Source organism: Manis pentadactyla, chromosome 2, assembly GCF_030020395.1.
Source record: "Manis pentadactyla isolate mManPen7 chromosome 2, mManPen7.hap1, whole genome shotgun sequence".
In the NCBI taxonomy this organism is placed as follows: domain Eukaryota; kingdom Metazoa; phylum Chordata; class Mammalia; order Pholidota; family Manidae; genus Manis; species Manis pentadactyla.
This window is the reverse complement of record NC_080020.1, coordinates 229,045,886-229,073,590: the sequence shown is the minus strand read 5'-3', so window position 1 is coordinate 229,073,590 and position 27,705 is coordinate 229,045,886. Positions and strand designations below refer to the sequence as shown.

At 38.4% G+C, this 27,705-nt stretch overlaps 1 protein-coding gene across 4 annotated transcripts in view; it reads left to right on the top strand.

Annotated features, from left to right (window-relative positions):
- Positions 1–27,705, top strand: part of TAF1B (TATA-box binding protein associated factor, RNA polymerase I subunit B) — an 87,864-nt gene that overhangs the window by 36,710 nt on the left and 23,449 nt on the right. Inside the window, exons 6-8 of one of the 4 annotated variants that reach the window (XM_036881713.2) lie at positions 1,173–1,326; positions 12,164–12,320; positions 17,566–17,665. In XM_036881713.2, the coding sequence (XP_036737608.1) occupies positions 1,173–1,326; positions 12,164–12,320; positions 17,566–17,665 (411 nt within the window). Of the gene's footprint in view, positions 1–1,172; positions 1,327–12,163; positions 12,321–17,565; positions 17,666–27,705 lie in introns of those variants that run through there. The other 3 variants (XM_036881715.2, XM_057497459.1, XM_057497458.1) reach the window with 3 other exon arrangements.

Sequence of the window (27,705 nt, the reverse complement as noted above, 5' to 3'; positions counted from 1 at the left end):
ATTTGGATCATAACTGGAGTGAAGGACTTTTTTAAAGCGGGATAAATAGTAGCATATTTGTGTACTGATAGGAATGATGCGGGAGAGAGAAGAAATTCTTGGTGGAGAGAGTAAAAGTAAGTGGTAATCTTTGAGTAGCAAGAGGGGTAGGATTGAGTGCACAAAGGGAGAAACTGGCTAGTCCACCCGAAGAATCAGACAAAGGGTAGAGTGTGGTCAAGTTGCTGGCAGACGGTTGCCTGTGCAAACCTGTGGCAGTTTTCTTCTGATTGCTTGATTTTCTCACTGAGTCCATGCTTACCCGCTACTTTCATGGTGTGCCTTGCCTCTTGTGTGTTTGCCGGTAGAAACGGGATGTGCATAACAAAGGACACAAGCATCTCATCCCTGATTTTGCTTTGTTTTGCTTCATTCCCTTGTGGGTTTCCTTACATGAGTCTTACCTCTTAATAAGATCAAGTTTCCTGACTTGCATATGGCTGAGAGCATGGCTTTTTGACTGATCAGTTCCCTCAAGATAATATCAGCTAATGAGGCCTCTAGCCAGCCAGTCAACTGACCTTTCTTAGGGACACTCTGACCACCATTTCAACAGTACATGTGTGAAAAACAATGGTATGAGATAATATGTCCTAATCAATTAAGTGTTGTAATTAGTAAGTGCCACAGAGTGCAAGGAAATGAGAAATCAATGAAAAAGAATAGGTTGGAAAGACAGTGTGATGGTGTAAGTAATGAGTTGGAGAAAAGGGGGATAGTCAGGGCAGGAAAAATGGAATTTGCAAAGGTACAGAGCAGAAATTCCCCAGGTAGGCTCAGTAAATAGAACCTGGGGGTGTACCTGAAGTCATTATTGATACATGATGTTTTTTATTGGTGCAGATACTAGAGCTACAAGAGAGAGAAGTTACAGGGAGAAGGGAGCCTGAGTTGTCTGCTGGCTGGCTATTTCCCACTTACCTTGTCTGTAGCCCTTCTCCAAGGAGCATTACCTGGGAGCTGCCAGGGAGCATGTTGCAGAAGTCAAGATCTTTCAATCGTAGGGATTTGGCAGACAATTTACAGTTCTCTAGAATGGTTTATTTCATGGTGCTGCTCAGGAATTAAGTTCTGGAAATAATTACGTTTAAGATTCCTATGTAATAATTTTATTTATATTATTTTGCAAATAGGTATCAGAAGATAATCTAAGTCAATCAGACTGGGAGAGTGAGCCTCAACTGTTAAGTGACTTCAGCTATCCTTCTTTAGTTGAAAGTGGAGCAGAGTCTCAGTCAGATATCCACACTCAAAAGTCTTTCCTCTTCAGTAAAGCATCACAATCAGGTAAAATAAGAATCAAACTACCTAGAATTTTAAAGCAGGTAATGCATCTTAAAAATAATTTAGTCCAGTCTCTTCATATTCCAAGAAAAGAAATTTGGCCTTGCAAGGAAGTATGACTTGCTGAATCATATGGCTAGAAGAAAGGTACATTTAATGAAATCTTAGTGCACTTTTTAAAAAGGTATATTGTCTCCACATGAGTATTTTTGTATGATTTCAAAAGGGAGCTAGACTGTAAGTGGATCCAGAAAGAAAGAGGCTCGCTCAGTAAAGATCATATATGCATGGCTTAGAATTTTCAAAGAAAAGTTGTAGCAGAGAAGTGATAGAACTTATCCATATGGTAAAATAGACAAGGGCCAAAGATGATGTGCCCAATTTCTAAACAGAGGCTAAAGCAAGCTGAATAAAATATACCTGTATTATGTGTATTTGTATTTGTAGGTCTTACCGTCTTACTTTCTGGCTTAACTCCATAATTTAAAATGGAGAAGGAGTATATTAAAGGTTACAGGTATAGACCTTCTCCTAAAGCATTTATTCATGATTTTAGTTCTTTCCACACTACATTTAAAAAAAAAAAACCATGATGGAAAAGAGACCTCAAAGAACAGACCAGGCTTTTATTATAGATTACTGGAATCTTGATGTGTGCTGACAGAATTCTTTGAATGTCCAAACCCTCTGGTGTTAGGGATTGTTGAAATCTGGGTTAAGTGTGGTTATATAACATTTTCAACGAAACTTTTTTGTATGCACTGCTTCTTTGTAAACCGCTTGTCCCTCCCAAGATTAAAAATGCCTTTTATCAGCATATCTGCAATTCTTGCTGGACTGCACAGTAACACAGATATCAGATAAGTTACTTTTTGTGTCCAAAAAATGTAAAGAAGTTAGAATCATAGACTAATTGGGCAGCAGGGAATCTCAGAGCTTCCTTTTCCATGCTTTTAGGCAAGCCTGAATTCAGATAGTCCCAGAGGACTGTGACTCTTAAACCATCTGCACCTTCTTAGAACATTATGATTGTTTACCTATGTTAAGGTACACCTATGTTTGTTTGTGTGTTTGTTTTTTATAAATGATGATCCTTAGAGCTTTATTTCCATTTTTACATTAAAAATAACTATTATTACAACTCCCTTTACAAAATTATGAAATACAGATAGTCACAAGAAAATAAAGTCACCAACCATTGCACCACCCAGAAATAGCAACTATTGCTGTAGTAGTTCATTCCAGTTTTTTATTCATGTATATAAGCAAGAAAGGGAGTTTATTATTTTGTTTTTGCAAAAATGTGAGTTATTTCTTCATTCTTTACATTTTTTAGTAAAAATTCTACATGCATCTAATTCAAATAGATTTATAAGGGTTGTTATAAAAATTATAAAAATTAAAAGTCTTAAAAATTGTAGTCTACTGTCCCCCATAAGTGTCCTTTTCCCAAGAGGCACTCATTTTTAGCTCTTGCAACCTCCATATTGCTGTATCATGTACTTCTAGTACTACATCTTCATTTCTGGTTTGGGACATTAGGTATTAAATTCCCACTATGGAAGATAAAATCTTAGCTCTTTGGCATATTCCTCATTGCCCTTTCTTCCCACATAGCCTCCAGCACACAGTCATACATTTCTTATTCTCTATTTTCCCAATATAATTATAATTTTTCTTAGATCAATATTAGTGCTTAAGTTATTATAAATGTATACATGCTATTCAAAACTAGCCATAGAACTTACTATGATTACACTTTCTATATATCCTGTGGTCTTCTCAAGAGTTGACCGTTGTCTTACGATATGTTTAGGTTTCTATTTAGTTACCACTAATATATAATTTATTACTAATATAATCTCCTGACTTCTCCCAGTTCTGAAAAATCTCTCAGTTCTTAGACATTTTATCAATTTCAGCTTGTGTAAGGACTATGCTTTGAGAACCACTGATGTAAAGCTTTGTATGACTTGTTAGGTAGTGTTCTATTGCAGGGAGCTACTTAATTTCTATTCCTATCACTTAGTTTGCCTTCAATTTTTCTGATATTATAAACAGTGCTACCACAACACGCCTTGACCCTCAATCTTTGCATGTTCTTAAAATTGTTTCGCTATGGTGAAAATCTTAAAAGTAGAACTGCTAGACCATTTGTCCCCAAATATTCATTGGCTTCCTGCTCGTTGCTAGGACCTGTTCCAGGCACAAGAGACACAGCGGCAGGCAAGGCTTCAGGGTCCTTAGATTACAGCAGGAGGGGCTGGACAATAAACGCACACATAAAAAAGAAAAGTTCAATTATTGATAAATGCTGTGAAGAAGGGATTCACAGGATTTGGAAAAAGAGATTTTGAGGAATAATTTGGACAGTTTTTGTCCAAGAAACCTTGGAGTCTCTCAGTCATTCAGTCATTCCTAGTCCTGGAATTTATATTCTGTCTCCTCTGTATCTTGATGACTCTCAAATTCCTATCTCTAGCCCAGCCTCTCCTGGAGTATAGATTTTTATGTTCAGTTGCCTCCTCAACATTTCCATTTGTGTATTTAATAAGATCTTATATTCAACATGTACAACGCTGATATCTTGATTTCTTCCATCAAACCTACTCTTTTGCCCTCTTCCTGTCTCACTAAATGGCATCTCCATTCTTGTTCAGGCCAAAAACCTTAGAATCATACTTGGGTCCTCTTTTTCTGTCATGGCTCACATCCAATCTATCAGCAAATCCTTTTGACTCTGCCTTAAAAATATGTCCAGAGGAGATTCTCAAGATGGCAGCGTGAATAGGGTGGCAGAAATCTCCTCCCGAAACCATATATATTTTTAAATACAGCAAATACAGTTATCCTAAAAGAGTCACCAGAAGATACAGCACAACAGCCAGGCTACATCTGCAAGAACCCAACATCTCACAGAAAAGGGTAAGATACAAAGCCGTGACCCAGCGGGACCCGAGCACTCCCCCCACCCCATCTCACCGGCTGGAGGAAAAGAATCAGATTGGGGAGGGAGTGGAAGCACAGGGCTGCTAAATAACCAGCCCTAGTAAACTGCCCTGGGAGCACAGACACACACTGCATGGTGCACTGGATATTAGAGGAGCAGAAAAGCAAAATCCGAGATTAACACTGCAAACACATTCCCACAGCCAGCTGCCCTGGGACAAAAGAAAAGCAGGCCCCTTAAAAGGGGACAAGGGTTTAACAGGTGGACAAAATCATCCTGGCACACTCAGGCTAGCAGGCTGGGAACTTTGAGGAATGTCAGGCGACCTGACCCCCTGGGTGGCAGCCCAGCTCCAAACCCCCTCACGGTAATAAGCAGCCTGCTGTTCCCCTGCCCCACCGGCACTGCAAGCAAACTGGCTGACCCGCCATTGCTGCAGAACAGCTGGGGAGCAGCCCCGCCTACAGTAACCACACAGCTTAACACAGAGGCTTTTCCCTGCATGCGGCTAACTGGCTCAGACCCAGACACTGCTCCCTGCGCATGGTTGACCAGCACAGAAAGCAGAGAGTGGTGCAGAGTCAGGGAGGCACAAAGGGGCTTTGTTCTACGGCAGAACACATGCTGCTTGCCTGCGACCCCTGCCAGTGCCCTAGGCCATCACGAGGGCCGCCCCACCCATGGCATCTTAGGGGATTAACCCAGAGGCTGTTCCCTGTGTGCGGTTAATCAGCACAGACTGGAGAGAGGCAAGGTGACTGGCAAGCGGGAAGGGACTTTGTTCTCCCAGCTGACACATGAGCCACTCACTGGTGACCACTCCCATCGCCGTGAAAAGGCAGAAGAACCTTGTTCAATCCAAAAATCCCTCAAACACCAGAGAGAAGGCTTGGTGAGACTGAATTCACCAATCTTCCTGAAAAAGAATTCAAAATAAAAGTCATAAGCATGCTGATGGAGCTACAGAGAACTATTCAAGAGCTAAGGGATGAATTCAGGAGGGAAATAATAGAAATGAAGCAAACAATGGAAGGATTTAAGAGCAGACTGGATTAGGTGGAAGAGACTGTTAATGGAATAGGAATCAGAGAACAAGAAGACAGAGAACCTGAGGCAGAGAGAGATAAAAGGATCTCTAGGAATGAAAATATTAAGAGAACTGTGTGACCAATGGAAATGGAACAATATTCATATTACAGGGGTACTGGAAGAAGAAGAGAGAGAAAAAGGGATAGAAAATGCCTTTGAAGAAACAATTGCTGAAAACTTCCCTAATCTGGGGAAGGAAATAGTCTCTCAGACCATGGAAGTCCACAGATCTCACAACACAAGGAACCCAAGGAGGACAACACCAAGACATATTATAATTAAAATGGCAAAGATCAAAGACAAGGACAGAGTATTAAAACCAGCCAGAGAGAGAAAAAAGATCACCTACAAAGTAAAACCCATCAGGCTAACATCAGACTTCTCAGCAGAAACCTTACAGGCCAGAAGGGAATGGCATGATATATTCAATGCAATGAAACAGAAGGGGCCTCGAACCAAGAATACTGTATCCAGCAAGATTATCATTTAAATTTGAAGGAGGGAGTTTGAAAAAGACAGATGCACCCCTATGTTTATCGCAGCACTATTTACAATAGCCAAGAAATGGAAGCAACCTAAGTGTCCATCAGTAGAATAATGGATAAAGAAGATTTGGTACATATACACAATGGAATATTATTCAGCCATAAGAAGAAAACAAATCCTACCATTGGCAACAACATGGATGGAGCTAGAGGGTATTATGCTCAGTGAAATAAGCCAGGCGGAGAAAGACAAGTACCAAATGATTTCACTCATATGTGGAGTATAAGAACAAAGAAAAACTGAAGGAACAAAACAGCAGCAGAATCACAGAACCCAAGAATGGACTAACAGTTACCAAAGGGAAAGGGACTGGGGAGGATGGGTGGGAAGGGAGGGATAAGGGCGGGGAAAAAGAAAGGGGGCATTAGGATTAGCATGTATAGTGTTGTGGGGGGTTACGGGGAGGGCTGTGCAACACAGAGAAGACAGGTGGTGATTATACAGCATCTTGCTACGCTGATGGACAGTGACTGTAGTGAGGTGGGGGGGGGGACTTGGTGAGGGGGGGAGCCTGGTAAACATAGTGTTCTTCATGTAATTGTAGATTAATGATAGCAAAAAAAAAAATTTGAAGGAGGGATTAAACAATTCCCAGATAAGCAAAAGTTGAGGGAATTTACCTCCCACAAACCATCTTTACTGTGTACTTTAAAGGGACTGCTCTAGGTGGAAGTATATCTAAGGTTAATAGCTGTCACCAGACAAAATAAAACCACAGCAAAGAAAGTAGACCAACCAAATACTTACTAAATCAAATTAAAATCTGCTATCCACAAAATCAATCAATGGAAACAAAGAGTACAGAATAAAACACCTAACATATAAAGAATGGAGGAGGAAGAAAAAGAAGGGAGAGAAAAAAGAATCATCAGACTGTCTTTATAATAGCATAATAAGTGAGTTAAGTTGGATGGTTAGATAGTAAAGAAGCTGCCCTTGAACCTTTGGTAACCACGAAACTAAAGCCTGCAATGGCAATAAGTACATATCTATATATAATCACCCTAAATGTAAATGGGCTGAATGCACCAATCAAAAGACACAGAGTAATAGAATGGATAAAAAAAACAAGACCCATCTATATGCTGCCTACAAGAGACTCACTTCAAACCCAGACATATGCAGACTAAAAGTGAAGGGATGGAAAAAGATATTTCACGCAAACAATAGGGAGAAAAAAGCAGGTGTTGCAGTACTTGCGTCAGACAAAATAGACTTCAAAACAAAGAAAGTTACAAGAGACAAAGGACATTACATAATGATAAAGGGGTCAGTCCAACGAGAGGATATACCCATTATAAATATCTATACACCCAACACAGGAGCACCTACATATGTGAAACAAATACTAACAGAATTAAAGGAAGAAATAGAATGATTTTCATTCATTTTAGGAGACTTCAATACAACACTAACTCCAAAAGACAGATCAACCAGACAGAAAATAGTAAGGACACAGAGACACTGAACAATACATTAGAACAGATGGACCTAACACACATCTACAGAACTCTACACCCAAAAGCAGCAGGATACACAATCTTCTCAAGTGCACATGGAACATTTTCCAGAATAGACCACATACTAGGCCACAAAAAGAGCCTCAGTTGAAGTTAAAAAAGACCGAAATTGTACCAACTAACTTCTCAGATCACAGAGGTATAAAACTAGAAATAAATTGTACAAAGAAAACAAAAAGGCTCACAAACACATGGAGGCTTAACAACATACAACTAAATAATCAGTGGATCAATGACCAAATTAAAACAGAGATCAAGCAATATATGGAGACAAATGAAAACAGCACAACTCCCCAATTTTTGTGGGACGCAGTGAAGGTAGTTCTAAGAGTAAAGAATATAGCGATCCAGGCCTGTTTAAGGAAGGAAGAAAAATCCCAAATGAATAGTCTAAATTCACAATTATTGAAACTGGAAAAAGAAGAACAAATGAGTCCCAAAGTCAGTAGAAGGAGGGACATAATAAAGATCAGAGACTAAATAAATAAAATTGAGAAGAATAAAACAGTAGAAAAAACTAATGAAACCAAGAGCTGGTTCTTTCAGAAAATAAACAAAATAGATAAACCCCTAGCTAGACTTATTAAGAAAAAAAGAATCTGTACACATAAACAGAATCACAAATGAGAAAGGAAAAATCACAACCGACACCACAGAAATACAAAGAATTATTGGAGAATACTGTGAAAATCCATATGCTAACAAACTGGATAACCTAGAAGAAGAAATGGACAACTTTCTAGAAAAATACAACCTTCCAAGACTGACCAAGGAAGAAACAAAAAATCTGAACAGACCAATTACCAGCAATGAAATTGAATTGGTAATCAAAAAACTACCCAAGAACAAAACCCCCGGACCAGATGGATTCACCACTGAATTTTATCGGACATTTAGAAAAGACATAATACCTATTCTCCTTAAAGTTTTCCAAAAAAATAGAAGAGGAGGGAATATTTCCAAACTCATTCTATGAGGCCAGCCAGCATCACTCTGATATCAAAACCAGGGAAAGACACCACACAAAAAAAAGAAAACTACAGACCAATATCCCTGAAGAACATAGATGCAAAAAAACTTACCAAAATATTAGCAAATCGAATTCCAAAATATATCAAGGGGATCATACACCGTGATCAAGTGGGATTCTTCCCAGGGATGCAAGGATGGTACAACATTCAAAAATCCATCAACATCATCCACCACATCAGCAAAAAGAAGGACAAAAACCACATGATCATCTCCATAGATGCTGACAAAGCATTCAACAAAATTCAACATCCATTCATGATAAAAACTCAACAAGATGGGTATACAGGGCAAGTACCTCAATATAATAAAGGCCCCCCACAGCCAACATCATACTTAACAGTGAGAAGCTGAACACTTTTCCCCTAAGATCAGGAACAAGACAAGAATGCCCACCCTCCCCACTTTTATTCAACATAGTACTAGAGGTCCTAGCCATGGCAATCACAAAGCACAAAGAAACAAAAGGCATCCAGATTGGTAAGGAAGAAGTCAAACTGTCCCTGTTTGCAGATGACATGATATTGTACATAAAAAACCCTAAAGAATTCACTCCAAAACTCCTAGAACTAACATCTGAATTCAGCAAAGATGCAGGATACAAATTAATACACAGAAATCTCTTACATTCCTATACCCTAATGATGAACTAGCAGAAAGAGAAACCAGGAAAACAATTCCATTCACAATTGCATCAAAAAGAATAAAATACCTAGGAATAAACCTAACCAAGGAAGTGAAAGACCTATACCCTGAAAACTACAAGACACTCTTAAGAGAAATTAAAGAGGACACTAATAAATGGAAATTCATCCCATGCTCTTGGGTAGGAAGAATTAATATTGTCAAAGTGGCCATCCTGCCTAAAGCAATCTACAGATTCAATACAGTCCCTATCAAAATGCTGATAGCATTCTTCAACAAACTGGAACAAATAGTTCTAAAATTCATATTGAACCACAAAAAACTCCGAATAGCCAAAGCAATCCTGAGAAGGAAGAATAAAGCAGGGGGGATCTCGCTTCCTAACCTCAAGCTCTCGTACTCAACCACAGTAATCAAGACAATTTGGTAGTGGCACAAGAACAGACCCATAGACCAGTGGAACAGAATAGAGAGTCCAGATATTAACCCAAGCAGATATGGTCAATTAATATACGATAAAGGAGTCATGGATATACAATGGCGAAAATGACAGCCTCTTCAACAACTGGTGTTGGCAAAACTGGACAGCTACATGTAAGAGAATGAAACTAGATTACTGTCTAACCCCATACACAAAAGTTGACTCAAAATGGATCAAAGACCTGAATGTAAGTCATGAAACCATAAAACTCTTAGAAGAAAACATAGGCAAAACTCTTTGAATATAAACATGAGCAACTTCTTCATGAACAAATCTCCCCAGGCAAGGGAAACAAAAGCAAAAATGAACAGGTGGGACTATATCAAACTAAAAAGCTTCTGTTCAGCAAAGGACACATCAGTAGAACAAGACATCCTACAGTATGGGAGAATATATTCATAAATGACATATCCAATAAGGGGTTGACATCCAAAATATACAAACAGCTTGTGCACCTGAAGAAACAAAAAGCAAATAATCCAACTAAAAAATGGGCAGAAGAGCTGAACAGACAGTTCTCCAAAGAAGAAATTCAGATGGCCAACAGGCACTGAAAATATGCTCCACATCGCTAATCATCAGAGAAATGCAGATTAAAACCACATGAAATATCACCTCACACCAGTTAGGATGGCCACCATCCAAAAGACAAACAACAAATGTTGGCAAGGATATGGAGAAAGGGGAACCCTCCTACACTGCTGGTGGGAATGTAAATTAGTTCAACCATTGTGGAAAGCAGTATGGAGGTTCCTCAAAAAACTCAAAATAGAAATACCATTTGACCCAGGAATTCCACTCCTAGGAATTTACCCCAAGAATGCAGGAGCCCAGTTTGAAAAAGACATATGCACCCCTATGTTTATCACAGCACTATTTACAATAGCCAAGAAATGGAAGCAACTTATGTGTCCCATCAGTAGATGAATGGATAAAGAAGAGGTGGTACATGCACACAATGGAATATTATTCAGCCATAAGAAGAAAACAGTCCTACCATTTGCAACAACATGGATGGAGCTAGAGGGTATTATGCTCAGTGAAATAAGCCAGGCAGAGAAAGACAAGTATCAAATGATTTCACCCATCTGTGGAGTATAAGAACAAAGCAAAAACTGAAGGAACAAAACAACAGCAGACTCACAGAACCCAAGAATGGAGTAACAGTTACCAAAGGGAAAGGAACTGGGGAGGATGGTTGGGAAGGGAGGGATAAGGGGAAAAAGTGGCATTACAATTAGCACACATAATGTAGCGTGGGCCACGGGGAAGGCAGTATAGCACAGAGAAGACAAGTAGTGATTCTATAGCATCTTACTATGCTGATGAACAGTGACTATAATGGGGTATGTGGTGGGGGCTTGATAATGGGGGGAATGTAGAAACCACAGTGTTGCTCATGTAATTGTATATTAATGATACCAAAAAAAAAAAAATATATCCAGATTCCAACAACTTCTCACCACTCACAATGCTTCCACTCCAGGCCAAGTGCCCATCATCGGGCTCTTGGAATCCCTCCTGTAACTCCATTCTTCATACGGTAGCCAATGGGACCTTTTTAAAAACATAAATGAGATTATGTTGTTCCTCTGTTTAAAACTCACCAGAAACTTACCATACGTAGAGTAAAATCCAAAGTGCAAATCATGACCTATAGAATATGGTTCCTAACTCTCCTCTGTCATCTTCTGCCACTTTCCCCTCACCCAGGATGCTCTTGCCACACTAGTTTCCCTGCTGTTCCTTGAAGTTCGCTCCTGCTGATGTTCTTGGTGTTTTTCTTGAGATCCTTATGACTGACTTTGTGAATGCATTCAAGTTTCTGCTCAGATGTTACCTTCCCTAAAAAACTTCGCTGACCACCCATATGGAACAACATGTGTCCCTTCCCATCTCTTTGTATACCTCTACATCAGTTTTTTTTTTATGATGTGCTTTTTGTTTTTTTTTTAACACCGCCTGTCAGTTGTAATTTTTTTCTATTTACTGTCTCCCATTATTAGAATGTAAGTTCCAAGAGAGATGAGACACTACTCAGGGTCATTTCCCTAGACCCAGAACAGTGGCACAGAGAATGAGATGAAAAAGTACTGAATGAAAGAGTGGGGATAAAATAGTGCCCTGGTAAAGTGGTAAAGGATGCCTGGAGGATACGAGGGAGGAGGTGCTGCCCCAGCTGTTGGGGGCGCCCCAGGGAAGGGGAAGGGGACATGTGAGATGAAGCCTGGGTCGAAGGAGTTACACATTTTTTGCTTTTCCTTGTGCTTGTTTATCCTGTCATTTATTTGAAAAATTATTCCTGTTCACCATGAAAAATTTCGAGGGGGTGCAATCCACCTTTAGAATCCCAGCGCATACCGTTACCATTTCCATAAGAAACCAACAATTACCTTTTGGCCGATTTTCTCTAAACTGCCATTGCTCTTTATTGCCGAATTGCTTTTGCAATGATTATTTCAATTGTAATCTGATTTTGAGATATTTAAAATACCTCTTTGCATTTTTTTTTGTTGTTTTCCTTCTTTTGTTGTCCAGAAAATTACTTGCACTTTTAAACATCTCCATTTATTTCCTAAGAAACAATATCCCTCTGTTCTGGATCTCTTGATGGAGTCGAATATTCACTACGAAAGGAGAAAGGAATTGTGAAGATGACTGTGCCAAGGACACTTGCTTTCTGCTACCTGTCATTACTTTGGCAGAGAGAGACAATTACGCTTTCAGATCTTTTGCGGTAAGCTGGGCCTCTCGCACCAAGTATCTGTGTGAACTGGGAGATGACTTTTGGATATTTTGAATTTTACAAGAAGGCTTAAATTGAGGAAGGAATGGAAAAGATTGGGTAGCCCAAATTCTGATACTGAAATTTAATCTTCCCTGGGCTACTAAGTCATCTCCTTGGTTTCCTTATTTATATAGTGTAAATAATCGTATTCACCTTACATGAGGTGTTGGAAAATAAATTATCTAGTGTGAGTAAAATGCTTTGAAGATGAAAAGTGACATTTAAGTTACCTGAGTAGCAGGTATTTTTCATTCTCAGAGAGAAGATCAACAGATGACCTTTACATTGGCAAATGGTTATTAGTAGTTATACAAAACCTTACATTGGTGTTAAGAGCTCAAATTTAGGTTGTCTATGTTTTTAAGGTAAAATTGAGAACAAAACTATTGGAAAAGCCTGTTATGTAGAAAGTCAGCATTTACATTTTTCAGGACAATCTACAGGATCTTAGAGTTAATGAGTGAATTACGGCATTGTATTTAGAAGATGTGCCAAAATCATTAATGTGTTAATTTTTCTGTTGCCTTATATATGTTCTAAGAAATAACATTTGGGTTTAATCAGTGTGTAAAGTGGTTTTAAGAGCACTGATTTAGAACCAGACTCCTGGCTTAGAATCTTGGCTGTGCCACTTATGTGACCTTGAGTAAATTCTTTAATTTCTCTGTTTCCTCATTGGTAAAGTGGTGCTAAAATAGTATCTGCCTTTGAAAGATACTACTTTCAATAATTAGTGCTCCATGAGAAGCACTTAGAACAATCCTTGCACATAGTATAACTCAATGCTATTTCTTAATGTTTTTGTTTTCTTCACCATCATCATAATCATTATCATTGGCAGTACACCCTTTGATTAAATAAAACGCCTCCCATAAATCATGATAGAGCCTTTGACTTTGGCCACATCAACCAGATGGCAAGGGTTTTCTCAGGTGTGATTAACTCTGCATGCAGATAGTCTGTGACTCAGTGAATTTTATTGTTAAATTAAAAACCTCATCTTGCCCTTTATGCCCCCATTGGGTGATTTCATCTTCTCCCAAGGCTCTAATTACCATCTCTGGGATGATGACTCTCAAGTTTATATCTCCAGTCCAGACTTGTCTCCTGAGGATCAGACCCACATATTCATACATACAGTTAGTTGCCTGCTGGATTCTGCTTGGACGTCTTTATGGTGTCTCAAAATTGGCACGACTGAAAGAGGTTCATCATCTTTCTCCTCGATCCAGCTCCTTCTCCAGCATTTTCTTTCTTTATGTCATACACTCTGCTGCACCTGTCCAGAAACCTAAGAATCATCCTTGACTCTTATTTCTCTCCACTTACACAGTTAGTCGTTATGTCCTATCAGTTATACTTCCAAAATAACTCTCAAAACCATTTTTCTCCTATTCCCTCTGTCTCTGTCTCTGCCTGGATTACTTAGCAACCTCCCAGGTGAGCCCTGTTCCTGCAGTCGTATGCTTCTGTCCATTTTCCTCCTGATAATCAGAGGATCTTAACAGAAACAGCAATCTAATTGTGTCATTAGAGCTGATACAGGGGCTACTCTCCTACCCAGGACAATATAAGGGCGTAACAAAACTCTCCTGGAAATCTAACAAGATGGAGAAAATATTCACCTGAAATTCTTCTCAGGGAGGATATTACATGTAGTTGGAAGAGTGGGGGAAGGCCCCCCAGCTTTGTCTCTCTGTCCCTCTCCTTCCTTTGCTCTTCCCCTTCCTCCCTCTTTCCTCTCTTCCCTCCAAGAGGAATTCTAAAGTACCTCCAAGGAGGTTGGATCTAGTTAGCTGAGGGCTTTTATTTTGCTCTGTGGGACAGTACGAATTTGGGACCAAGTTTAATTGCTTGCAATAACAGCAGAAGAGACTATCACCCTGATCTTCTTTCTCTGCTTTTCTTGGAGGAAGAGCTCTAAGTCACAGGTTCTCAAAGTGTGGTCCCCTGACCAGCAGCATCAGCATCAACTGGGAACTTGTTAGAAGTGCGAATACTTGGACCCATTCTAATCTTCTGAATCAGAAACTCTGGGGGTAGGGCCTGATAATCTTTGTTTAAATAAGCCTTCCAGGGAATTATTATGGATGCTAAAGTTTGAGAACTGCTACCAAACTGAAAAAATATTTAAAGAACATTAATTTAGAGGGAATACATAATTAGTCTGCCACAATACTGGTATTTCTTATACAGCTCCTTCATGTCACTCCCCTTGTTTAAATCCTTTAGCAACATCCATAGTCCTTAGGAAAAATTAATAACCCTTAAAATGGCCTTTAAAGGACCCTGCCTACCTGGCAATAACAATAAATTTAAATAGTCAATGTGTATTCATTCCATAAATATTTATTGAATATTGACTGTATGCGGGTATTGTTCTAGAGTCTAGACCCTTGAGATACAGTTCTCTACCACAGAGATCAAGTCCCTGCTCTTGTGAAGTTCAAGACTAGAGGAGGAAAAAAAAACAAAAAAACAAACAAACAAAAAAAGACTAGAGGAGGAAACAGATGAGCAAGTACATAAATAAGTTAAAAACTGATCAGTGAAGTGCTGTGCAGAAGATTGAAATCATGTGATATGCTAGAGACTGACTAGATGGCTACCTTGGATTGGTTATTAGGAAAGGTGGAATTTAAGCTGTACTTTGAATGAAAATAGAGGCAGAGGTGAATATCAGAAATACTAACATTCCAGGTAAGGGAGATGGCTAGTGCCAAGCCCTAAAGCAATAGTCCGCTCTGTGTCATCAAGGAGCAGAGGAGACTAGTGTGACAGGCGGAAGAAGATTTGAAGGAGGAGGAGGAGGGTAGGTAGACATGAAGCAGGGGCCAGACATAGGTCTCTGTAAACCAACTTAAGTGTTTGGATTTTTTATTAATTGAGGTATAATTCATATACAATAATATTCATCCTTTTAAAATGTGCAGTTCAGTCATTTTCAGTTTATTCACAGGGTTATGCAACCATTGCCTCTATTTCCAGGGCATATTCATCACTCCTGATGGGAACCTTACACACATAAGGAGTTTGGCTTTTAAAGTGTGATAGTAAGCCCCTGGGGATTTTAGCAGGCGAGTCATGATCTGATCATTCAGCAGCTGTGAGGAAATGGGTTCTAGGTAGGCAAGGATGGAAGCAGGGGCAATAGGAGGTCTTCTACTACACTTGAGGCAAGAGATAGGGACTTGGATTAGGGGGGTGGTAATAGAAATGTAAAGAGGTGAACAGGTTCAGGGTGTGTTTTACAGGAGACTAGGCTTAACTCTAGGGCAGTGCTTCTTAAATTACCTGTGATGAAGAAGCAGTCTGTTAAATTTCCAATCTGTTATAGATTAAAACTTTTGAAAAGTGCAGTAAAAGTATAAGACTGTTTCTGTGGGAAATGTCTAGAGTATTGGTCTGTTGGTCTGGAGGGGTATATCGAATGATTTTAGTCTGTGGCGGTTCCTCTGTCAACTTCCTGGCTTGATGCAAAGACCATCTGATATTACTTAACAAAGGAAATAGATTGTTCAGAACTTTGATTTAGTATCTGTGTTTTGGGAAAGTGTATGTTTTTCCAAAAGGAAATTCAAATCAACAACAACAAAAAATCTTGGGAGCAGCACTGTTACAAATGATGAACATTGTTAAAACCCCAGATGCCCAAGACTTGCTCTATGCAGATATCTCTGCTTCCTCTGGGCCGGTTTCTCATTCCTTCCTCTGCTCCTACAAGTCCAGTATGCGCCTTGATGGGCGACTGCGCACTGTGAGTACTGACTCGTCCACAGGCTGACTCATGGTGGGAGCTCTTCGTGTATTATCATTTCTGCCCTCCCAACACCTCACACAGTGCTAGCATATATATATTATCACATGGGGGTAATAACTACATAAATTATGAATATATTAACATTGTGGAATATGAAATAGTTATGAAAGTGATAAGCATGTAATACATCCTGTATATGAAATAATCTTAAACCAAAAATGTAGGTCCAAAATAATATGAATGGTGACTGCTGTGCACAAATATTTTATATAAGTTAAAGAAACTAATGAAAAATTAGGTGGGGTAGTTTTCTTTAAAGAACCCTGTTTCATCATTAAGCTTCATAAAATGCCATTTTTACATAAAATAATTCTCAACTTCCAGTAGACTAAAAATTTAATCACATTTTTTGTTTGAAATTGAAGTTAAATCTATATTGTTCTTTAACTGCTAGAAAACTGAAAGCCAGATGTCAATCCAGCTCTAGCAGCAACAGACTTGGAAGTAACATATTTCTATACTAACTTATTCCCCTCTTTATCTTATTTTTTCCCTTAACAATTTTATTTTAAAAATCCAATATATAGATATGCATATATATAGGGCACAGGTTGTAATATCTCCATTCCTTATTCTGTTCTTCCCTACTTTATTTTTCTTCTTACCATTTTTTCCTTACAGATAGATTTCATTTAATTACTTTGTTTGTCGTCTTTCTCTTCACTAGAATGTAAACTCCTTGGGAAGAAGAATATTTTCCTGTTTTGTGCACTACTATTTCCCCACAGCCTAGAATAGTGCTGCTTTATATAATACTACATTTCTGTTAAATTACTGAATGAATTGTAAATACATATGTATATATATTTATGAATGTGTGCTATTTTCTTTAAATGCAGTAATTTGCGTAAAATACTTGATCAGCTACTATGCACCAGACATTGGGATAGAATGGTAAGCAAATGGGCAGGGTCCCTTCTCTTAATTGTTCTTCAGTGACAAGCATCTACCATGTGCTGTCAAGGTAGTAGGGACAGAATGGTAGACAAGGGAGGTGTTCTGACAAGGGAAACGGAGATCAAGGAAGGTCTCCCTGAAGAAGTGATTTAAAAGATGAGTAGGAGCTAGGGCTAGAAGAACCTCCATGTCTGTAAGCATAGTGGTGAATTGACAGATGTATGTACCTCATAGAAGTATGTCATCTCTTTAGTCAGAAACTTAAGAGATCATTAGATAATTGATGAAATGTTTTCTCCACACATGGGTACAGAGAATAATTGATATTTTCAGATTTATCATCCTTAAAGTATGTGGGCGATATAACATGCTCAACTGATTCTTCCCTTGTCCTTGAAATACATTTTCAACTCTTTAGTTTACTTTGCTAAGTCAATACGTATCTCTTACTGAAACTCTTTCTTTTTGAAAATATAGATTTGTAGAAGAGGACCATATTCCTTACCTAAACGCTTTTCAGCGTTTTCCAGAAGAGATGAAATTATATGGGCGTGACAAAGGAATCTTTGCTATAGAGGCAAGTCATTTTCTTTTTCACTTTGTAGTCACTGGTAAGACACAAAAGTAATGTGGTGATTATAGTCCTTCCTGACTATTATTTGGTGTCACAGGTTTTAAAAAAGTCATCTAGTTTTTATTCTAAGCAAATATGGAACATGAGTCATAATTTCATCAAGAGTAGAATTACTGTTTTTTATTTTCTTTATGTGGCTTTTTCTACTTCATTAAGGTTATCCTCAAAATACAGTTACAATATAAGGTGTGTGAAGTGCAAATAAGCATATTGTTGAAACCAAACTTTAGAAGTTTTATATAATGACTTTGAGGTAATTTCAAATTTTTGAATGTTTTTTGTTATTTGCATACAATGTTGCTTTGGAGAAAAGAGAAGAAAATTATTAACTGTTTGAAGAGACACTGTTTTAAGTGCTTTGCTTGCTCATCTTTTTCTAGATCTTTTTTTAGATGTCTCTAGTGGAATGGCTTCTGTCCTTTAATTATGAGTCTTTATCACTATGTTACTCAAAGGTTATCTTCCCTGTGCTCATCAGAAGGCTTTCAGTATACTAAATATGAATGTTAAATATTATCCTCCATTTGCCCACTTCAGGAATTATTTTCATAGGCCATCCTAACCTTTACAACCTTCACATTGTTGGTGGTTTCATTCCAGAGGCATTCGTGATCCTTACTAAATCCCTGCATAAGTGTGGGTAATCCTCCTCCCACTTTGACGTCTGAGCACACACCTCAGAAAGGGAGAATGATTTGTCCAGGTCATGTAGTTGGTGGCCTCAGACTTGGAACTACAGTACTGAAGACCTTTTACTCATTGTATTATTTTTTGTCTGCCTGATACTCTGCCCTCCTCATTACCCTAGTTCTTTCAAACATTTAAATAGACACTATGAAAAAGTAATTATGTAAAGTACTAATTTTGAAGCATTGAACCAGATGGGAGTGAATGATTGGAAATAAAGGGAAATAAGCTTGCAACATACTATAACATTTTATATCTGAGTCATTCAATAGTAGCAGTATTTTGCATTGATTTAGAATATTGGTCACTATGAGTGATTTGTAGATAACATTAGGTTTTTAAAGCAGAAGTGGCTATATCCCCAGAACAACTTGTGTGGACAGGTTCCTGTAGATGTAAGGATCAGAAAGCAAGCTCAGAGGTGCATGCCCAGGGCTGCTTTCCTGTGGTCGCCATGTATCCCATCGCCAGGAGGGAGAAGACTTGTCGTGGTGTCCATCTGTGGGCAGTGCAAGGAAGGAGGGTAGAGCTGCAGCTGCACAGGACCTGGAAAAAACAGAAAAGAAATAATAATAGTGGTAGTGCTTCTTATGTTCCAGGCCGTTTCAAGTACTTTATAAATCATGTATTCTTCCCAACCCTGTGAAGTGTGTATGTATATATGATTATTACTGATGTTTTTCAGATGAGGAAACAGACAGAGATACTGGGTAACATACTTGGTACTCTCACTCTGAATGTAGTCCAGCATGGCCAATGCAGCCTTAGTTTGGAGGGAGACAAAAAGAGGGACCAAAGCAAGCAATAAAAATTGGGTGAGGGGTGAGGCAGGGAACAGGGCGGGTGTGGGGGGTAGGTTATTGAGGTCAAAAAGGAACTCCAGTGGAGGGTGGTCCAGGCTGGTAGTGACGGTGGGTCAGGGAGTCCACATGTCCTGGCACGAGGCACAGGCTGGCTAGCCAGACAGCCTTCCTGAAAGGCAGATCTTTATGGAAAGGCAGGTTAGATTTCTAAGCTTGGGCAGGGTTGCAATAGTTTATTTGTAGGACTGGGGTACACAGAGGACACAGCCTACTTTTCTAGTCAGTACTCCAGACCCCAGCCAATTTGTGAGAGATGTGGTGGTGGAATCACCGAACTTGAGTATAATCAGGGAGGTGAACCCTGAAGCATCAGGTGCCGCTGCCGCCTCGGGAGCCCTGTTCATGTGTGGGAGAAGAGTGACCCAAGTTCTTAGTTTCAGACAGCCTGGTTTCAGGTTGATTGGTTTTTCATCTTTTTTAATGGCATCCTGCCTTGGGCCTGCCTTGAAAATAATGACTCTACCTTGAAACTGTCACATAGATGGAGGGGTTTTTTTCAATTATTGATTTGAAAAATCTGTATAATTCATTAATTAGTAGTTTTAAATTTAGCTGCTAGAAATTTGTGTATGGCTGGTCATCTGAGCCTTGTTTCAATGTTCTGCTGAAAGGAAAAGCCATGTAGTTCAGTAATTCTAGGTATGTGCCTTTACATTTGTTCAGTTTTCAAGAGGGACCAAAGGCACTGAGTTATCATTTTTACATTAGTTACCAGCTTAGTCTTAGCTAATAAAAATTCTCTCTCTTTCCTCTCTCTCCCTTCCTCCTTTCTTCCCACTCCTCTCCCCTCTCCCCTTCTCTCTCTCTTTTTCCTTAGTCCCCAGTATATTCTGTATCTTACATTATAACTTACTGGGCTTTTTTTTTTTTTTTTAGTATCATTAATCTACAATTACATGAAGGACATTATATTCACTAGGCTCCCCCCCTCACCAAGTCCCCCCCCCACATACCCGTTCACAGTCACTGTCCAACATAGTAAGATGCTGTAAAATCACTGCCAGTCTTCTCTTTGTTGCACAGCCCTCCCCATACCCTCCCCCCCACTATACATGTTAATCGTAAGGCCCCTTTTCTTTTTTCCCACCCTTATCCCTCCTTTCCTACCCGTCCTCCCCAGTCCCTTTCCCTTTGGTAGCTGTTAGTCCATTCTTGGGTTCGTTCTGCTGCTGTTTTGTTCCTTCAGTTTTCCTTTGTTGTTATACTCCACATATGAGTGAAATCATTTGGTACTTGTCTTTCTCCGCCTGGCTTATTTCACTGAGCACAATACACTCTAGATCCATCCATGTTGTTGCCAATGGTAGGATTTGTTTTCTTCTTATGGCTGAATAATATTCCATTGTGTATATGTACCACATCTTCTTTATCCATTCATTTACTGATGGACATTTAGGTTGCTTCCATATCTTGGCTATTGTAAATAGTGCAGTGATAAACATAAGGGTGCATCTGTCTTTTTCAAACTGGAGTGTTGCATTCTTAGGGTAAATTCCTAGAAGTGGAATTCCTGGGTCAAATGGTATTTCTATTTTGAGCATTTTGAGGAACATCCATACTGCTTTCCACAATGGTTGAACTAAGTCACATGCCCACCAGCAGTGTAGGAGGGTTCCCCTTTTTCCACAACCTCACCAACATTTGTTGTTGTTTGTCTTTTGGATGGTAGCCAAACTTACTGGTGTGAGATGATACCTCATTGTGGTTTTAAATTGCATGTTTCTGATGACAAGCAATGTGGAGGATCTTTTCATGTGTCTGTTGGCCATCTGAATTTCTTTAGAGAACTGTCTATTGAGCTCCTCTGCCCATTTTTTAATTGGATTATTTGCTTTTTGTTTGTTGAGGTGTGTGAGCTCTTTATATATTTTGGATGTCAACCCTTTGTCGGATCTGTCATTTATGAATATATTCTCCCATACTGTAGGATACCTTTTTGTTCTATTGATGGTGTCCTTTGCTGTACAGAAGCTTTTCAGCTTGATATAGTCTCATTTGTTCATTTTGCTTTTGTTTCCCTTGCCCGGGGAGATATGTTCAAGAAGAGGTCACTCATGTTTATGTCTAAGAGATTTTTGCCTATGTTTTTTTCTAAGAGTTTTATGGTTTCATGACTTACATTCAGGTCTTTGATCCATTTCGAATTTACTTTTGTGTATGGGGTTAGATAGTGATCCAGTTTCATTCTCTTACATGTAGCTGTCCAGTTTTGCCAGCACCATCTGTTGAAGAGACTGTCATTTCCCCATTGTATGTCCATGGCTCCTTTATCGAATATTAGTTGACCATACATGTTTGGGTTAATGTTTGGAGTCTCTATTCTGTTCCATTGGTCTGTGGCTCTGTTCTTGTGCCAGTACCAAATTGTCTTGATTACTGTGGCTTTGTAGTAGAGCTTGAAGTTGGGGAGTGAGATCCCCCCCACTTTATTCTTCCTTCTCAGGATTGCTTTAGCTCTTCGGGGTCTTTGGTGTTTCCATATGAATTTTTGAACTATTTGTTCCAGTTCATTGAAGAATGCTGTTGGTAATTTGATAGGGATTGCATCGAATCTGTATATTGCTTTGGGCAGTATGGCCATTTTGATTATATTAATTCTTCCTGGCCAGGAGCATGGGATGAGTTTCCATTTGTTAGTGACCTCTTTAATTTCTCTTAAGAGTGTCTTATAGTTTTCAGAGTATAGGTCTTTCACTTCCTTGGTTAGGTTTATTCCAGGTATTTTATTCTTTTTGATGCTATTGTGAATGGAATTGTCTTCCTGATTTCTCTTTCTATTAGTTTATTAACTTACTGGGCTTTAACCTGATTTCTCAAGGCCACTCACTGCTCAGTTTAAATTGATAATTTTTGCTTGGTTGATGTTATTTGTACTTTTTGCTGGTGCCTAAAATTATTACTTGTCTTTACCTTCCTCACCAAATTGTAAGCTTCTTAGGAATAGGTACCAGGATCTTTTATATAAAATTCATGGCATATTAAAGCTGGAGGGAAATTTAGAGATCATTTAGTCCACTTTTCGTGTTTTTCCAATAAGGAAACAGGCCTAAGAAGAAGTGGGACTTGGAAATACATAAAACCTCTACTTCATTAGGGTTTTCATGAGGAGTATTTGAAATAATATATTTTAAAATGCAGGCATATCGCAGGCATTAAAAAGGTAATAGGCTCCCTTCAAGTCTTCAGGATGCAACAGCTTTTTCTCTAAAGTGGGGATTAAGAGAGTAATTAAGGTGCTTGGAGAAAAAAAATGTAGCATTTTTGAAAAATAAAATTTTCATTTTAAAAGTTTGTTTTTAAAAAAATCTTTGAAATGCTCCATTTCTAAGTTTTTTCAAAATAGGTTCCATGAAGTCCATGGGTATGACTCTTGCTTTTCATTTTGGTTACCATAAATTCAGCTTCTTGCAAAAAATATTGCTTCCTGGGCTGAGTTTATATGCTTGGGATTGGTATCTAACTAGTAATTTCCTTTTGGATTAGGATTTGATTTCATCTCCTTTATTCACATAGATACTTAAATTCACTCTGTAAAAATAATTATTTAAGAAAATTTATTCTGTGTCCTTCCAAGTAGTAAGAGAGCCCATTATTGCCAAATGTTTAAATGACTGCAAGAATGACATATGTCTTCTGGGTTTTTTTGTTTTTGTTTTTGCTCTTTTTTCTCAATATGTTGTATTTTGGATAGTTTCTGTGATCTTCATATTCACTGATCATTACTTCTTGAGTGTCTAATCTACTTTTAAACCCATTCAGTGTATTTTTCATTTCATCAGAATCTACATTTTTCATTTCTAGAAGTTCCATTTAGGTCTTATTTTTTTCCATTTCCCTCAGTATGTTTTATATTTTCTTTTACATTCTTGAGTACATTGACAATACAGTTGACCCTTGAGTAACATGGGTTCAAACTATATAGGTCCACTTATGTGCAGATTTTTTTTCAATAAATATATTGGGAAAAGTTTTGGAGATGTGGCAACTTGAAAAAGCATTGTGTTTTCTCTAATTTACTTTATGGTAAGACTATAGCATATAACACTTATAACATACAAAATATGTGTTGACTGTTTATGTGATTTGTAAGGGTTCCAGTCAACAGTAGGCTATTAATACTTAAATTTTGGGGAAGTCAAAAGTTACAGCGATTTTCGACTCCTTAGAGGTTTGGCACCTCTAACACTAGCTTTGTTTAAGTATCAGCTGTATTTATAATAGCTGTTTAGAAGTTCTTGTCTACTAATTCTATTGTCTGTTATTTCTGGGTCTGTTTCTGTGGATTGGTTTATCTTCTGATAATGTGTCATTTTTCTACTTTGCATGCCTGGTAATTTTTGACTGGATGCAGACACTGAATTTAATGTTGTTGGACTCTAGGTTTTTGTTCTGTTGTGTAATTAGGTAACTTGGAGATCAAGTTGATCCTTTAGAAGCTAATTTTTAAGGTTTTTTTATGGCTGGTCCAGAGCCTTTATTCTGGAAATAACTTAGCCCTCTACTAAGGCATATCCTTTGGAAGACTTTACCCAGTGCCCCCAATATTATGAATTCTTTCCACTCCAACTGGTGCCTTGTGTGGGGTCTTGAAATTGTTTGGATTCATTGAAAAAAAATCTATTGATTTTTTTTTTTTCCCCCTTGGCCTCGGGTTTTGTCTCACATATGCACAGGTCCATACTCAGCCAAAGATTTGAGAGTACCCCATTGCAGATCTCCAGAGTTCTGTCTGTGCCCAGCTTTATCCTTGCTGGTATTCTGTCTGCAAATTACAGCCATCTCAGCTTCTAGGAACCCCGGTCTCGGTCTCAGCTCTGCAAGACCACCAGGCTCAGTTCACCCTCTGCTCCCTGCAGTGCAGTTCGGTACCTGCCTCCAGGCCGCAAGCTGGGACCATTTACTTCTCCTCTCCGGGATTATAATCCTGTGCTTCCTGTTATCCAATGCCTGAAACTGGTTTTTTTTTTTTTTTTTTTTTTTCCAATTCTCTGATTGTTTGTGGTTGGGAACTCAATTCCCATCATAGTTAATCTTTCAAGGGCAAAAACAGAAGTGTCCCAAATACTAATTTTCAGACATTTATAAGTAGAGTCAATACTCAGATGCTTTTTAGGTGTTACCTGAACAATTCTTTCTCAGATGCTTAAACACATCTTAATAGTCATTCTTTCTTGGATTTTCTTAAAAATTGTAATCTCTATTCATGAATAGTGTCACTAGTCTGTTCTTGGCCTAAGATTATTCCTCATACTGGACCATGTTACTGCAGAGTTCATGGTTATAGGCTTTTGTTTACACAAAATACTTACCCTTGGAATAATCTCTTTTGTTGACTATTTTTAATTCATCATGAGTCAGGGGAAAGAGGCTCAATAGGAGAGCATCAAAAGGAGTATTCTTTTGTATTTTTCAGGATTTTAAAGATAGCTAGAGAATGTGGTCTAAATAGAATTTCTAAAAACAGGAGTAAAAGGCAATACGCGATGCATAGGTTTGTTTGTATGTCTTGCATCTACAGCTACTGTGAGAGTAAGGACCACATTTAAGGCCTCTATTTTACTATCCATAAGATCTAATATAATTCTGTATATACAGTAAAGACTCAGTCTGTGTTCATTGATCAAATAACTTGAGGTAGCTAAAAACAGAGTAAGTTTTCAGGAGATTTCAAATTGATCTGTTGGGGAGTTTTTTCCACCTAAAAGTATAAGACTTCCAGACAGCTTTTGATATGTTTATTACATAATATACATATCAGAAGGCCATTAAATAATGGCATTTGGTTGAAAACATTAAAAAGCATTTACTAATATTCTGGAGGTAAATGTGTAAGGGATATACCTTTGCTTATAAGCAAGGATGTTCAAAAATGTGTTAATGGGTGTGTCAGTATCACTCATGAAAACTAGTGTGAGAGATAATCTTACCAGTTAAGTTGTACTGTTTACCAATATACTGAAACCAATAGTGAATTCCCCTCATCAAAAAATCTGTTTAAGGCTACATTGATACTTGTTTTAGGAGACTCATACCTCATATTTGCTCAGTGATTTCTTATGGATTACCTGTGGTTTTGTTTGATCCTGGACCAGTGCCCAGCATGCTTATTTAGACCATGTCTCTCCTCACCTCTGCTTCCCAGAAGAAGAAAATGGGAACTATGTTTTATACTAGCCTAGAGAAAACTGAATAATGATAAAGGTCAGTCTGCTGCAAAAATAATCACATAACCCTTCCAAAACAAATGGAAATTATTTGGGGATTATACTTTTCAGATACCAGCTTTTATTCTTTAGTACAGATACATGAAATTTTAACATACCTATGCAACAATAAACAGACTATTTGGGGAACAGACACATTTTTAAGGAAGACTCCAATAGAGTTTTCCTAGCTCTGATCCTGGGGTCAAAACAAATTACTGTCTCTTGTTCAGTTGGCAAGTCCTCATTGGTCATCAATTCATAAAATTCTATCTGTTCGTAAGGTTTGTCTTTGTGCAAGTCAACAACCATGTTTCCAAAATGGTCTCATCCCCAGGGCCAAGACTATATTTCACATAATGTATTCACCACAAACTTCCAGAAGAGTAGACTTTGAACATAAGTGCTTTTCATTACTACATAGTAGATTTGCAACCATTAAGATAATTCTAGCAGACTAAAAATGCCAGATGAACTGTTTTGTGAACCCTAACACATGTGGAGCCCTTCCTTCATGATAATGAATTACATTGCTTTGTCATTACCTCGGATATTACTTGTATTCCTTATTAATTTTCCTTTGCAATAGAAAGTCTCGTTTTAAATTTGGATTAACAGGTGCGTGTAGCATTAGCTTTTTCTCAGCTGAATCTTTGCTTCAAAACAGTAAGTAAGGGCGAGGCACAGTACTCTTTTTTTAATAGCTAAGCAGGAAGTTCACCTCTGACAGGGTATTGTAATCAGGTTTATCACAAGAGCCTGCTGTTGTGTAACAGAAACTCTAGCTTGTCCTTACCTGTCTTAAGGCATTGCTTCATGAAGGAAAATAAACTCACTGGAATATTTGTGAAATTCAATAAAATGCTTTCCCAAGCACTAAGTTTTTAATGCATGCTAGAACAATGTATTATACCTCTGGGGTCTTTTTTAAAAAAACACATTAACCTTGTGATTTCCTACACCGTGATTAAAAGACTTTGTATCAGTCTAAAAGCCCTATGGGTCATATAGACACATCTTCAGGGAATAATCTACATTCCCTCCCTCCTGTGCCCTCCTTTTTCAGGAAAAAGGGGGAAGGTTCGGGATTTCTTCAGATGACTGTTTACTTAATTGACAGGTAGCTTTTCTTCACTGTATGCTTTGCTTTTGCTCACAAAAGTGCATTCACTATTCCGTAGTATGTTGAAACTTTTTAATGGAAACGGCTTTTCGTTAACAAAGGAAGCATTTTCTTCCCTCCTTCCATGTCTTAGCTTTCTCCAGTAAATCTTGGCTTCTTCAGCAGCTGTACCTCCACCAAAAATGACAAAAGGTGCAATTGTTCTAGGAGATGGTGATGAAGATAATGTCAGTGGAGTTTTTTGTGTGTGGGCTGCTGGGGACTGTTTTCCTTCTGTGTTTGGTTTGGTTCTGGTTTTGTTATTCCAGAAAGTTGAGCGCACCTTGAAAAAAAAAAGCTATAAAGACCCTTAAACTTTTATCTTGGGTGAACTACTTCTTTCCATTAATTTGTTTTAGTATTTAAGTGAGCTCCTCTCTCAACATCTGACAAAACTCACTTAAAATGTAGGGGAACAGAATACTGAATACAGACAGTGCTGCTGTGGTTTGTTTTCTTTTTCCAAGCAGGCCACAAGAGTTTGAGTCTTCCTACTATTACTCTGCCTTAAGCTCAGGAGAGGGGATGGTGTGCAAATTAAGTTTGAATATTGCCAGCCATCTCCTTTTTTTGAGTTGTAATTCCCAACTCCAGGGAGATAGTTCTTCATTTTATTTACTGATCTGACTTGAAGATAACCTCCTTTTCCTGCCTCTGCCTCTTAATGCTGCTTTGTTTTTTAACTCCAGTTTCTGGGTTATGGTACTGATTTGAAGCATCATTTATTCTAGCAAAAATCTTTCAGTTCATCGTAGAATAAATCTAGTCTCTCTGCAGACTGACTAGAGTCTGTATAGAGAGGCACAATCTCTATATAGAATACCAAGTAATCAAATCTCTGCTTGAACCAAAGTTGAGCCCAGGCACACTTGTCTGTCTATTGTAGATGCACTTTATTCTACAGTAGGGCTGGAGAATACTGCTGACTTACAGCAGGGCTGCCTCTGTCTTTTCTGTCCTTATTGTCCTCATTTTTATATACTTTAAACTGACAGACCAATTTCTAAACAGATAATATGTAATATATTATTCTACTATGGTCCTTGACAGTGTTTCCAAATCCTTTTA